At 51.4% G+C, this 15175-nt stretch overlaps 1 protein-coding gene across 1 annotated transcript; it reads right to left on the bottom strand.

Moving 5' to 3' along the window:
* Positions 1-2450: 2450 nt before the first annotated feature.
* HFE (homeostatic iron regulator) lies at positions 2451-14919 on the bottom strand. The gene is made up of 6 exons (XM_056132293.1): positions 14664-14919; positions 8573-8836; positions 8148-8447; positions 4614-4889; positions 4402-4515; positions 2451-3719 (listed from the first exon to the last, which is right to left on the bottom strand). The coding sequence occupies exons 1-6, from the start codon at positions 14755-14757 to the stop codon at positions 3679-3681; spliced, it is 1089 nt and encodes a 362-aa protein (XP_055988268.1). The 5' UTR covers positions 14758-14919; the 3' UTR covers positions 2451-3678.
* Positions 14920-15175: the final 256 nt, after the last annotated feature.

Below are 15175 nucleotides of genomic sequence, written 5' to 3'. Positions count from 1 at the left end.
AGGATGCCAAGGCTTTCTAATCAAAATATCGAACAAAATAATTTAGTGTTGTCTTGATATTTCATATGCTAACCCGATTCAAAAAATAGAATGACCCAAAGGCTACAGAAATCACAATTACATATAGATCACCCTGCAAAAAAAAAAAAAGTCATGCATTTTCAAAATGGGCAGCTTATAGGAAGTTTCCAGCATTTTGTTTTGGAGTTGCAGGGGTGGGAGGGTGGTTGTTCTGACTCTGCACTCAGGAATTACTCCTGGCAGTGCTTAGGGGACCACATAGATGCCAGGACTTGAAGCTGGGTCGGCCAAATGCAGGCAAACGCCTGTCCACTGTACTGTCACGCAGGCCCTGCTTCCAGCATTTTTGAGGTGTCACTTTTTAAAACTGTGTATGTACATAAGGAATATTGTGCAATGCAGAGCACCGTGAGACTGTTTTATTACAGCATCGCACAACAAGAATATTTGCTTGTCTCTCCTCCTTGTAGGCCTCATGGATGTTTTCCATTCCATGTTGGGGCAGCTTAGCAATACCTGGGGATTCCAATACTTCCTTTGTCTCAAGTTTTCAAGTTTTCCCTTCCCCCCCCCCCCCCCCCCCCCCCCCCCCAAAGACTGAGCTCCGGGAAGCAGCTCCAGGCCTGTCTCCCTACCCTAGGAAAATACCAAGGTCAGGCCCCCATAGTCGCCAGGCCACCATGACACATCTTTCTACCGACCACAAGATGGCACTGTTGTCCATCCTAAGGCAAGACTGACAAATTCTTCCTCTTTAAATATTGGTCTCAGGCAAAAATCAACCATATTTCAAGAGGAAGAATTTGTCAATGTCTTGTTTTCAGATAAAGGGACCTAGGTCACTAGAACAAAGAAAAACAATTTGAGTTACTATCCTTTAATGAAAATAGTCCTTAAGACCAAATGTTAAAAAACTAAAAACAATATCAATTTTCCTCCCAGACATGATTAGCGATTAAATTGATTACATAAGATAGGAAAATACTTTAGGTAAATCCTGCTGTGTGAATGATTAAGATGTATAGACTTGTTTCATTTGAGATATTTCACTGGAGCAGTAACACTAAAAGGAAGTACATTAATGTCTATTTATGAACTTATCGATGGCTAATGGAAGGGCTGTTTCAATTACAATTTTCAACTTTTCTACATAAACACCAGTTACGTTCCTTTTAGTCACTTGACTTTTGTTACCAGAACAAAAGATTTAGAAGAAAATGGCTGCAACCTCCCGGAACCAATAGTATATACCAGATGAGCACTAGAGTCAGTTGGTCTCCGGATTTCCTTGTCCTCCCAGATGACTTGTTCCAGTTTGCAGCAGCAGAAGCACAAGGGTCAGTTGTTAGTCTTCTTTGGAATGTCAAATGAATTTCTTTCCCAGAATCCAGGGATTCCTGAGTGATTTGCTTAATTTTTTTTTCTTTTTGGAAGGTACCCAGCTGGAGATGAGAACCAGATCCCAAGGGCCCTGGGAATCCATGGAATATCCTGCAGTCTATGGAAATGTGTCTTATCATCTCTAACACAGTTGCTCCAGTTTATAGGGCGAGTGGTGGCACAGTGGAGGGGGCACCCTCTGGTTCTGACACAGTGACTAATCCAACCCATCTCACTAGCCACAGTGCTGGCCTCTGGCCTCAGATGCACAGGGAGATGTATTCTGATCCTTTTCCACAGGAGTCGAGCTAGAAGACAGCGGACCAGCAAAGCAGAGCCGTCGTCTCCCTTCTCCGTTTCCTCCAGGGGCTGGAAGCATGTATGGTCAAAAACCAGACCCACAGCTTAACCGTGTCTTGATCCCTGACAAACTGAGGCTCTCAATACCTTCATCCAAAATACAACCAAGGGGCTGGAGCGATAGTACAGTGAGTAGGGTGTTTGCCTTGCACGCGGCCAACCCGGGTCGATTCCCAGCATCCCATATGGTCTCCTGAGCACCGCCAGGAGTAATTCCTGAGTGCAAAGCCAGGAGTAACCCCTGTGCATTGCCAGGTGTGACCCGAAAAGAAAAAGAAAAACAATGGAGACAAATGAGACCAATGGTATCTACCTCAAGACCTTCCTACTGTGGCTGGGGATGTGACCCTGTCGTAGAGTTTATGCCTTGCGAGTGACACCCTTGGTTTGATTTTTAGCACCTAGTGGTCCCCTGAGCCAAACAAGGCCCAAGTATAGCTGAGTGTCCACTGTCCCTACCCCAAAAATAAATTCCATGTGATGAAGATGATGATGATCAGAACTGAATTTTTGATGATCAGCTGGAGCGATAGCACAGCGGGTAGGGCGTCTGCCTTGCACGCAGCCAACATGGCCGACCCGAGTTCGATTCCTCCGCCCCTCTCCGAGAGCCCGGCAAGCTACCGAGAGTATTCGATATGCCAGACACAGTAACAACAAAGTCTCCAATGGAGACGTTACTGGGCCCGCTCGAGCAAATCGATGATCAATGGGAGGGCCTTTATTAGTTGATGATCAGAACTGAATTTGTTACCAAATAAGCGCTATTTTTCTAAGTTGCAGCCACATTAACAAAATCAACTTTTTTTTTTTTAATATTTTTGGGTTTGGGATCGCACCTGGCGGTGCTCGGGGCTTACTCCTGCCTCTGAGATCAGGGGACCACAATGAATCCAGGTTGGCCGTGTGCAAGACAAACACCTTACCTGCTGTATTATCTCTCCAGCCCTTGCCTCGTTTTCTGTTTTGTTTTGTCTTGTTTTCCATAACTGGAACAAGGAGAAAGCAAATAGAACATTTAAGCTGGGCATACAGAGAAGCATAAATGTAGGTGTTGTTAATCTGAGGAAAACTCCAGGGTGACTGAGAAACTTAGAAGAAGACATTCCTTCTCCAGACGCTTCCCCCATTTTTTGGACTGATTTACACAGACACCCATGGGTGGGCACAGGGAGATGGGAGGTGGGGGTGGTTAATGGGGGCAGCGACCAGGCTAGCCTCCGCTAGCTGGAGACACCCACGGACCTTGAATTACTGAATCACAGGTCTAAAGGAAACTTGAACAGCCCAAGAAAGGCCTGGATGTGTGTGCGGGGCTGAGGGAGCCATCCGAGCTTGTCTGAGAGCAAAGGCCTCCCTTAGACGTTTAAAAACACTGCAATCCCCCGGAGCCCTCTTCCAAAGGGAGATGAGAGGACAGATGCGCATATGGGCTGGGACAATGTGGGAAATGAAGACAGTCCTGAGAGTTGGGTCTTTGAGGGCTGTCTTTGAGGGCTGGGATGTCTGAGGATACAGGGACCCGGAAGCTGTAGGGAGGGTGGGGCGAATATGTGTGAGGCCTTGGGTTGCATCCCTGGTACCACAGAAGCAAACAAGTGGCTACGTGGGGAAAGTGTTCGGTTGGCTTGGCAGCCACATGTGGCCATGCTCAGGGCTAAGTCCCATCTCTGGGCTCAAGGAGCACGTGTGGAGGAGTGATCAGGGAACCACACGAGGTGCCGGGGTTCAAACCCGGGTTAGCTGTGTGCAGGGCAAGTGCCCTACCCGCTGTACTGTCTCTCCAGCGCAGGCAAAGTGTCTTGAGAGTGAATGAGGATGGTGGAAAGTTCAATGGCGTTTCCGCTGTTCCGTGTGCCTCTGAAGCTTGCTGCTCTCAGGCATCCCTCCCTCCCTGAGTCCGGCTCCTCCTCCAGCTCATTCACATTCAGTTAAGACGTAGTCCCCCAGGGCTCCTCCTGGAGAGGCAGACCGGGGAGGCGTCAGGATGGAGGCAGCATCTTGCCTTCTCCCTGTCCCACGCCTCTCCCATCCCCGCACCCACCCACCACTCCCTCCCCGTGGAGCTCAGGTGGGGGGGGAAGGGTCAGGTGCTGGGGTCTCCCGACCAGCTTTCTCCCATCTCCTTCTGTGCTCTCCTTGCCTCGGCTCTCGGTGCCCACACCCAGATGCCCACAGCTCCCCTTCTCACCCCTCTGCACACAACCCATCTGTTTCCCTTCTATCCCACACCATAGGGGGGTATGTGTCCAGGGGGGGTATAAAAGCAGGATTGGTAAGTGATGAGCGGACAGGCTCCAGAAGGATGAGGCTCCAGAAGCATCTCACCTCCCAGGACCCCTTCCATTCTCTGCCCCTCCTAAGGCCCCTTCAATTCTGTGCCCTCTCCTAAGACCCCTTCCACTCGGAGGCAGCCCCTCTGCCTCAACCTCATCTCAAGGCATCCTAATTGCTTCAAGGTCAGCTAAAGATGCCTGTGGAAGTGGGGGCTTCCCTCCAACTTCCCTGCTGTGGGCAGGTGCAGTGCTCCCAACAAAACGGGCAAAGAGAGGGCGTCTCGTGGGCAGCAGGGCCCACTTCCAGCGGGAGATGGGCAGTGGGGGGGGGGGGGCGAGGCCCTCAGGAACGCCTTTTACTCACTCGAAGTCTGCCTCTTCCTCGAGACTCTGAACAGAACGCCGAGGAAGAAGATGATGACGCAAACAGCGATGGCACTGGTGACTCCAATGACCAGGGCACTCGAAGGCGAGGGCTCTAAAGCAGCGGAAGTGGGTTAACACTCAAAACTGTGCCCCAGCCTGGGCAGCATGGGGGACCACTCCCGGCCACCCACTGCGGATTCTCAGCCGTACCCCAGGAGGCAGCCAGGGGCTGGCCCAGGCCTGGGTGCTCCACCTGGCAGGAGTATCTCTGCTCCTCCCCCAGGGGCACAGCCAAAGCCACCCGGCCCTGGTAGGTCCCGTCCCCGCTGGGCAGCACGTCCTGAAGCTCGCTGTCCTGGGCATCCAGCAACTTCCTGTCCTTCAGCCACTTGATGGTGATGTTCGGGGGGTAGAAGCTCCGAGCCTGACACCACAGAGTGGTCGTGGCAGGGGCTATGTGCCGAGTCACTTTCACTGCAGGTGCCACTGCACGGGAAGGAAGGAGGAGGATGGAGAATGCAACTTCTGTCCCCGGAAGCCAGAACTTTCACTTCCTCTCTAGTTACAGGAAGGAGATTCGCCGCCTAGTCAAGGCCCACTCTGGATAAAACACTGGGTCCCCACACGTGTTCCAAGATTGTCTCGGGCGGGGAGTCACTTGGAATAGGCGGTCCCATCAGCCAGCTGCCCTGTCCCACCCGGCCCCTGCAACTGCCATCGGTGTCTTCTGCCCTTGGTGACTGACATTAAGCTCAGTCCCATAAAATGACAGTTTCTGACTGAATTCAGGCCATCAGCAATTTCAGCTCCTTCAACCCAAGTATTCCTGCAAGAAAGGCCCTTTCATGGGGGCTGGAGTTGTAGCACAGCGGGTTGGGTACTTAGCTTCCATGTGGCCCACCTGGGTTTAATCCCAGCACTCCATCCATAGGGTCTCCTGAGCACTGACAGTAGTGAGCCCTGAGCACAGCCAGGAGTAAGCCCTGAGCATCACTGAGTGCTTTCATACGGGCTTTCATATTCCTCATATACTTTCACATCCAGGGGATATGAAAATGCTATTTTAAAGTTATCCGCATCTTGGGGGCTGGAGCAATAGCACAGCGGGTAGGGCGTTTGCCTTGCATGCAGCTGACCTAGGTTAGATTCTCAGCATCCCATATGGTCCCCCGAGCATCTCCAGGAGTAACTCCTGAGTGCATGAGCCAAGAGTAATCACTGTGCATCGCCGGGTGTGACCCAAAAAGAAAAAAAAAAAGTCATCCGCATCCTAGTGTTTATAGTACATGACTCAATTGCTTCCAGAACCAGCCACCACCATGCTGAGACCACTCTCCACACACATGAAGGTACCGGCAGAGGAACAAAGGCATGTGGGTCCCGGGGCTGAGATCTCCAAGCCTGCTCGGATCGGGGCTGAGCATCCTCCACCCAGATCCTCCATATTCCAGTAGGCAGGGGTCACACCCACCAACTGGCCCCCTGGTGCCATGTAATCCCATCAACGGCCAAGACCCAGAGACTATAAACCCAGCTCCCAGAAGCGCAACATCTTATTATCTCATTCCTACTTTGGACAAAGTGGCAGGCTACCGAATGCAACCTGCCCACACGGCAGAGTCTGGCAAACTCCCCGTGGCGACCCAATATGCCAAATACCAGTAACAATGATGGATCTCATTCTCCTAACCCTGAAAGAGCCTTGAATATGGCACTTTAAAAAAAAAAATCTCCAGGCTAGGATGAAGGAGCCGTTACTGGGGCCTGCTCGAGGCAATTGACAAACAACAGGATGGTCGTGACTCATTTTTTCATTTCATTTCATCATCCTGTTATTCGTCGATTGCCTCGAGCAGGCCCCAGTAACGTCTCTTTCATCCTAGCCCTGAGATTATATTCACGGCTCTTTAGGAGAATGAGACCCATCATTGTTACTGGTATTTGGCATATTTGGTATGCCACGGGGAGTTTGCCAGACTCTGCTCTGTGGGCAGGCTACATTCGATAACCTGCAAGTTTGTCCAAAGTAGTAATGAGACAATAAGATGTCATAAAAAAAAGTTCTGATAAGATGTCACGCGGTTCCGGGATCTGACTCAACTGCCAAAAACAAGGCATCAACCATTTGCCTACCAGTTGACACTGGTTCAAATCCTCCACAGCACATGTGGTCCCCTGAGCACTGCCAGGAGTCATTCCTGAGCACAGAGCCAAGAGTACTCCTGAGCACCTTCAGGTTTGACTCCCAAACCCTGACTCCCTTCCCCACTACCAAACAAGGTAAACCAATGCCCTTTGGGACCAAATAAATGGATGGTGAGGTGTCAAGTGAAATATGTAAGGAAGTAAAAGATTGTTGAATGGCTTCATTCGTGTGTATAATATAAATTACTAAAGCAAACAAACTGACAAAATGCAAAAAAAAAAAAAAACCCTCGATTTCTAGCATCAATAAAAACCATGGTGGTGGGGGCCAGAGTGATAGTACAGCAGGTAGGACGTTTGCCTTGCACGCGTCCGGCCCAGGTTCAATCTCCGGCTTCCCATATGGTCCCCGTCCCCTAAGCACTGCCAGGAGTAATTCCTGAGTGCAGAGCTAGGAGTAGCCCCTGAGTATCGCTGGGTGTGACCCAAAAAGCAAAAAACAAACAAACACAAAACAAACAAAAAAACCCATGGTGGTGGGGCTGGAGGAGTACAGTGGAGAGGGTGTTTTCCTTGCATGCAGCCAACAGGTGTTCAATCCCCAGCATCCCATATGGTTCCCTGAGCACCGCCAGCAGTAATTCCTGAGCGCAGAGACAGGAGTAACCCCTGAGCATCGCCAGGTGTGACCCAAAAAGCAAACAAACAAACAAACAAACAAAAAACCCACAAAAAACAAAGTCATGGTGGTTAGCAAAGGAAAGGGAACAGGTTTGGAGGAATATGTAGAAAGGCCTTTTGTCACCGCACATTGAAGACAGGAGTGGTGGTGACAGTTCTGCATATATACAGGATGAAACAGAACTCCTGGAATTCTACAACATTTTAAACCATTGTCTTGTCAAAAACAAAAGGACCTTGTAAGAGAGCGAGACCTCAGGGTCACTGCCGTGTTCTGTGACCAGGACCCTTGACTTCCCTGCGACTTTCTTAGCTTCCTTACTGGGCCATTTCTTGCCCTGGCTATCATGGGGAAAGCCTGAACTCCTAAAAGGTATAGAAATACACACGGTCCTTGGATAAATCAGACATAATCTCAGATCCCTCCTTTAACCGCGAAGGGAAAGAAAGGAAGGCAGGAAGAAAAAAGGAAGGAAGGAAGGAAGGAAGGAAGGAAGGAAAAGAAAGAAAGAAAGAAAGAAAGAAAGAAAGAAAGAAAGAAAGAAGAAAGGAAGGAAGAAAGAAAGGAAGAGAAGGCCGGAGCAATAGTACAGCGGGTAGGGCATTTGCCTTGCATGCAGTTGACCGAGATTTGATCCCCAGCATCCCATATGGTCCCCTGAGCACCGCCAGGAGTAATTCCTGAGTGCAGAGCCAGCAGTAACCCCTGAGCATCCCTGGCTGAGGCCCAGAAAGAAAGAGCCATGTCTTCTGTCCTGTCAGGCTTCTCAGTTAGGGGAGTGAGACCTCAAGGTGGAAGGCTCACATCTTCCCCAGAGAGATATACGCTCCCCTCTGCCTCCCCCCCCCCCGCCCCCACACACACACCCCTGTGACCGTCCAGCCAGAGACCTCGCGGGGGGTCTGCTCCCACCATACCTTGCCGCTCCAAGGCCCGTCGCCCCAGTTCCAGCAGCTGGCGCAGCTGCTCGGGGCAGTCTCTCTCCAGGTAGGCCCTGTTCTGCTTGGCCCGGATCTTGGTCACTTCCCACTCCAGCTTGGTGGCCTGGGCCCTGGGCTCGGCAGCTCTCCAGTCCAGTGTTTCGGGGCGGAAGTCAAGGTGGTCCTGCCCGTCGTACCCATACTTCCAGAAGCCCGTGGTGCTGTTGTCCTCCCCCACCTCACAGCCCAGCATCACCTGCAGGGTGTGGGACTCCGCCAACACCCCCAGCTTCGTTGCTGAAAGGGAAGGCACAAGTTTCACCATCCCCAGGCAGGAAGTCACGGATTTCCCGAAGCCACGTCTGACCCTCCTCCCTGGTGCCGAGGATCCCAAACCCCAGCGCGCCAGCCCCTCCAAGTACCCTTGCTGTGGTTGTAGTTGTCCATGATGGTCCAGAAGTCCACGATGAACATATGGTCCCACCCTTTCAGGCTCTGACTCAGCGTCAGCCACAGTGAGCTCGTGGTGGCCTTCGAGATCCACTGGGCGCGTGGCTCTGCCCGGCGACTCTCGTGTTTGTAGGCCACGAACAGCTGGTCATCCACATAGCCCAGCGCCTCAAACAGGGACAGCCCGAGGTCCCATTCAGAGGCACCCATGAAGAGGTAGTGCAGAGTGTGTGATCCTGGGGGAAAAAAATGACAGTATCTTTGGGGTGCAGTGGGGTGCTGGAGCCTGACCAGAGTCATGAGGCAGTTCTGGGAACATTGCCTTGCAAACAAGGCCGTGTCATAGCTGCAAACAGATAGGAACTCTGAGTGAGCTGGTTTGGGGTCAGAATGTCCCAACACAGGCGCTTTTTGTTATAGATTAACTGTATTATGATTGGATGAAAGTGATATAAATACCTTATTGGGCTATTGTGTAAGTTTCTATAGATTTTGATGTGGAATATATGGGAAGTGGGATGTAAAGATCTACAAGGTGATCTGATTTGCTTTATCAGGAACTTTGGGCGTCATTAGGCTACAAAATAATATGTATTTTAAGGTGTTTTGATATTGTGTATTTTGATCTTATGTGCTCCGAGGCATGTTAGATATTTTGATTGTTAACCCAATAAAAGGGGCCTGCAAAAGCCGAACAGAGCCAAATGGCCTGAGTGAGCTTTGGCCCTCCGTGCTTCAACATTCCACACGCTTTGGTTATCTCTGTGACCCCGACTTATCACTCAATCGAGAACTAACAGGGGGGCCACACACACTTTCTGAACCAACTTCCCAAGTGGGTCCCTTCTCCCCACCACTATGGCCACACTAGGAAAAGTGACCGGCAGAGCTTCTCTGCCACATGACCACTGAATCTGCTCTCTCTTGCACCTACTCTTCCAGCCAACCCCCCCCACCCCCCGTGTGGCTGTCACACCCTCACTGCCCCCCAGCCTCTGTCCCATGATAAGGGCAGTCTCTCCTGGAAGCAACAGACTCTAGGAGATGCCCAGGCTGCTGTAGTTGGGCTCAGGAGTTGGTGCTCAGTGTTCACAAGGCCCAAGGTCAGAGAAAATGGCTCGGGGGTGTCCCCTCTGACTTTTGTCTTCAAACACTTTCCCGTGTGAAAAGGATGCTCTAAAATTCTGGAAGTTGGGTGGAGGGTGCAGCTGCCAACATGGGTTCAATTTGCGCATCCGATATGGTCCCCTGGGCACTGCCAGGACTAATTCCTGAGTGCAGAGTCAGGAGTAGCCCCTGAGCACTGCCAGGTGTGACCCCTAAAGCAAAATAGCACTGTAGCACTGTAGAACTGTCCTCCCGTTGTTCATAGATTTGCTCGAGCGGGCACCAATAACATCTCCATTGTGAGACTTGTTACTGTTTTTGGCATATCGAATACGTCACAGGGAGCTTAACAGGCTTGGCCGTGCGGGCAGGATACTCTCGGTAGCTTGCCAGGCTCTCCGAGAGGGGCGGAGGAATTAAACCCAGGTTTCACCTCGTGCGAGGCAAATGCCCTACCCGCTGTTCTATGGCTCCAGTCCAAAGCAAATAAATACAATTAAATTAAATGCTGGAAGGCCTCAGAAACTTGGCAAGTTACTAAGGCCATCACCAGTGATAAAAGTCACAAGCGAAGAACTTCCCATCCACTAGAGAACCCTCCCAATGCGCAGAGCAAGGCACACAGTAGGCACTTAGTAGTTACTTGTTGGGATGAAGAAAAGCAAGTATCTAGCTTCTGCAGTGCTGGGATGATGCAGCTCCTACATTTGGACCCGTGACGCTGAATTCTAGACTTTTCCACTCACCCTCCTGTAGTGCTCACCCCCGGTTAGAAGTCTGAGCGGACTCCCAAAGCTAACAAACCCCAAATAGCATCTCCTTTCACTAAACTGCTATTTTCTCCGCTTACACCATCTTAGAGATGATATCACCCATTACCCAGTTGCTCAGAGAAAAACAAAATTAAAAAATAAAACCATTGCCAGAGGCACCTTTGGCGCTCCTCTTTCCTTCTCACAACCCAGAGATGCTTCCGAAACATCTTACCAACTCCAGCTGGGAAACGCAAGGCTGTCTCCCGGTTCCGGGCTCCCACTGGCCTAGATCATCACTGCCTTCCTGCACAATGTCACTGCTTCTGGTCCTGTCCCTGTTTTCACTGTTGCTTCTTTTTGGGAGATGGGGGGTGGGGGGAGAGTTAATGTTTTGGGGTCACACTCACCTGTGCTTAGGACCTACTGTTAGGGGACCATACGGGGCTCCAGGGATCAAACCTTTGTTGGCCATGAGCGAGGCAAGTGTCCTACCCACTGTCCTATTGCCCCAGCTCCTTTTTGCTTCTTTCATTCTGCTACTCGCAGAGCAGCTGGAATCATCCTTGTCATGTAGAGCACGTGACTTCCGGGCCTGCCAGACCACAGGAGCCCTTGCCTGGGGGCACCTGGCTCATCCCAGGGCTCACTCTTGGCCACTACCACAGCCGGTCCTTCCGCCAATGCGTCTTTTATTTCTGTTTGCCTATTTATTTATTTTTGCATGGTATGGTCCACCCAAATGGTGCTGATGGAAATACTCCTAGCTCAGTGCTCAGGAGACATTAGAGTACCAGATGTGGTCAAGGGGATTCGCAGCCACAGTTGTAAGCATGATAAGGACCTTTTGTTCTCTACTTACCTTTCAGTCCCCTCAACCATGTTTGCCCGGAGGGCATGTGTCACTGCCTGGAGGCATCTCTGTTTGCCACAACTAGGAGTGTGCTATTAGCCAGGAAGAGCTCAGGGACGTGGCTAAACTTCCCGTGAGAACCTCAGTCATCGTACTGAAGTGGAGAAACTGCCTCTAACTCAACCTGCCAGGCCCAGTCAGCACCTCGGGGAGCGGTTTCTTCTGAGAGGTGTGGCCCTTTGTCCTGGTTCCACGCTCCTTCCCCAAGTGACCCGGTGTCCTCTGCCCATTTGTTCTCTAGTTCCTGTCACCACCGGCACAGTCCAGACACCCAGAAGCAAAATCACCAGCGGCCCCCTGCACTCCTGGCACTCTGCCTGTGACTGGGTGAACGGACTGCTTGCTCCACATCCTACTCCCTGGCTTAGTTCTCTCTGCACTGAGGCTGTTGAGAACTGCCTCTGTAAGGCCTGGAGCAGGAATCAGTGATGAAAGTTACAGTGACAGAAGGTGCCACTGAGGGCTATTGCCACTGAGCACAGTTACCACTGAGGGCGGTTACCACTGAGGGCAGTTATCACTGAGGGCAGTTACCACTGAGGGCAATCACCACTGCTGAAAGTCACCAGTATGGCAGTTACCAGTGATGGCAGTTACCACTGATGGCAGTTATCAGTGATAGAAGTTCTCATGGATGGGAGTTACCAGAGATGGCAGTTACCACTGAGGGCAGTCACCACTGCTGAAAGTTATCAGTGCTGAAAGTTTCTAGTGATGGAAGTTACCAGTGATGAAAGTTTTGCTTTTCCACTGATGAAAGTTCCAGTAAGGGAAGTTACCAGTGACAGAAGTTACCAGTTGTTGGATAACATTGGGTTGTCCTTTCTCTCTCTGGCAGGGAGCTTAGGTTTATTGAGTTATTCACAACACAGTGCTCCTGAGACACTCCCAATTCCATCAGGCACTCCCAGTCCTCTGTGTTTACCTTTAACCTCTCCTTTGTGCTCTTTCCCCCCTATCTGTTAATCACTTTTATCCACAAATCAGACCCTGTGACTTGTAAAGTCAATTCTTCTGAGGGCTTTGGATTTTTGTGTGTGCAAATATTGCTTTTCTCTTTCCTTTATGTCCTTTGCATAGTTTGTTTTAGTGCAATGTCCTTTTTGTATAGACACAGGAAGACAGTTAATGCTATGCTTTTTTAACACGGGAGTTAATCGACGCTGAATACTTACTCCTGGGTATCTGTCATATTTATTGAATTCAAACCTCAATTGCCCTTAGTTCCTAACATCCCAAAAGGAGGGTCCTGGTGAGAAATTTGAATAAATGGCAACAGATTACCACGCAGCCTGTGGCCCCATTCCTTCATCCATTCCTCGATATGATGGGCCGGGGAACAGTTTTCAGCCACCTAAACCACCCACACTAGAACTCACAACCGGTGAAGCAGTCACCACTGATGACAGTCACCACTGCTGAAAGTTACCAGTGCTGAAAGCTACCAGTGATGGAAGTCACCACTGCTGAAAGTTATTAGAGATGGAAGTTGCCAGTGATAAAAGTTACTACTGATGAAAGTTAGCAGTCCTGAAGGTTATGGGTGCTGAAATTTACCCAGGCTACTACTGATGGAAGTTACCCAGGTGACCACCGATGGAAGTTAGTATTGAACACTCAACCAGGAAGTGTGAAAACACAGAAAAACGTCCCTCCAGATGGTGTTGCTGAGTGTGTGGTGACACTACACACTGAGCACCATGCCGTACACACTCACTGACCATTTAATAGCGAAGGGCCCGAACAATAGCACAACGGGTAAGTAGGGTGTTTGTCCTATACGGGACAGACCTGGGTTCGATCACCAGTGCCACATATGATCTGCCAAGCATTGCCAAGGAACGATTCCTAAGTGCAGAGCCAGAAATAACCTCTGAACACTGCTGGGTGTGGCCCCCAAACAAAAATAAATAAATAAATAAATAAAAGAAGAACCTCTCAGAAAAATGGCTCAAAGGAGACAGACAGGACTGTGGCACTAAGGAGGGACTGATATGGAATGTCACAAGGGCGGGCCCAGGATGTGCCTGGTGACCTGGACAACCAAGATGACCAGACAGCAGAATAAGACCATCTTAACGTCCTAGCCCTTGTTCAACTTGCCTACCTGCCTGCTGCAGGCTCCATAAGAAGTGCTCCCCCCTGTTAAAAGGAGATAAAAGGGGAAAAGTTTCTTCTGAACCCTGATTAAGGAGACCACCCCCATCATCCGGGGGCTTCCCTGTCTTTTGTTTTGTTTTTTGTTTTTGGTGGTGCTCAGGGCCTACTCCTGCCTTAGTGCTCAGGAATCACTTCTGGTCAGACTGGGGAGACCTTAGGTGGTGTCAGGATGGAACCCCGGTACAGCTTAAGCGACTCTCCTGCGATTTTGTCTCCAGCCCCTTCCCAGACTTCCTCCTTTCCCTTCTCTTACATAAAATCTTTTCTGAACTCGCTATCCTGTTCCTTGCTTTATTCTTTTTTTTTTTCCTTTTTAACTGCTTCAGGGCAAAGACCTAAGTAATCTTTCACTTTGCATCTTTGGGTAAAAAGACCCGTTCCAGATGTCCCAAAGCTCTTAGCGACACGGAGAGAATCTCGGCAACCTGGCACAGCCCCCAGCAGGAGGCCGAGGCCCTGGGCTGTGAGTTGCTCCAACCCTTTGCCACTGGTGTGGAAACAGTTCGGGGCGTTCGGGCCAAGGTCGCCTTCAGCAGCGCAAAGCACTTCCCGTTTGGGGCCGACGGGGGGAGGGGGACCGTTCGTTTCCACAACAGAAGAAACTGGAAACTGAGATTGCAATCCAGGGACCCCTCCCCCCCCCCCCCCCCCCCCGGCCTACCCCTGCCCCTGCATTACAGAGAAAGCGACCCTATTTGCAAGCGACCCTCGTCCCGGGCCGGGTGGGACCGTTCACCAGGACAGCGGGAGACGCATAGTTTGATTGTCAGCTGCGATCACCTGAAACTTACATAATGTCACCCCGCAATCCACTTCAAATGCAAAGATTAAGGCGTCGCTTTGAGGGGGAGGGGAGTGGGCGGTTGTGGATGCCCCTCGGAAGCCTCGGAGCAGCAGCGGGGTTCGACTGGGAAGGGGCAAGGTCCAGAGAGAGACGAGCCGCCCCAGAACCCCATCTGCACCCTAAGTGTCCGGGGTCCCCTTCCGGGAAGGGACAATGCCCGGGCCTGACCCGGTCCCCCCCCCCCCCCCCCAACCGAGCCGACTCCCGCAGCCTCCAACACCCCAGGGGCTGTCGATCGTTTTCCGCCCTGGCCGCGCGCCCCGCCGCCCGCCGACCCCCCGACTCACGCGGCGGACGCCCCTTTGCGGTCGCGCTGGGCTGGAGCTGCAGAAGCCACAGAAACCACAGAAGCCACAGGAACCGCGGGCGCCGCCGGCCCATTTCCCGGCTCGGACGGCGCGTCCCGGCGCGTGTGCGGCTCGTGCCGGACGGGGAAGTTCCCGGGCCCAGGGAGTCACCCCCGGGCCTTTGCTGGGGCTGCGGGCATCGTGGATAAAACTTCCTGCCCTGGGGGGGGATCCTTTTCCGGGCCTTTGGCGAAGAGAAATGGATCTTCTGGCCCCGAACTCGCCCTCCCGCGGCCCCAGCGCCGGCCCCGGGCTGCTGCGTTCAGACGGGACGTGGAGGGTTTCTGGGAGGCGAGAGCCGTTGCGTTGAAAGCTCGGCTCGTGGAAATATCCAACGCTTTCACATTTCAAGTACACTCCCCCCAACCCCCCCCCCCCCCCAATGTTTTAAGTTCCCCTTGCTGAGCTGGTTAATCCATTAAAAAAAGAAAATTTAGAAATGACATGATTTG

This window comes from Sorex fumeus, unplaced genomic scaffold (assembly GCF_029834395.1).
Source record: "Sorex fumeus unplaced genomic scaffold, SorFum_2.1 ptg000094l, whole genome shotgun sequence".
Lineage (NCBI taxonomy): Eukaryota > Metazoa > Chordata > Mammalia > Eulipotyphla > Soricidae > Sorex > Sorex fumeus.
The sequence above is the reverse complement of the archived record's forward strand: the minus strand, read 5'-3'. Positions and strand labels throughout refer to the sequence as shown.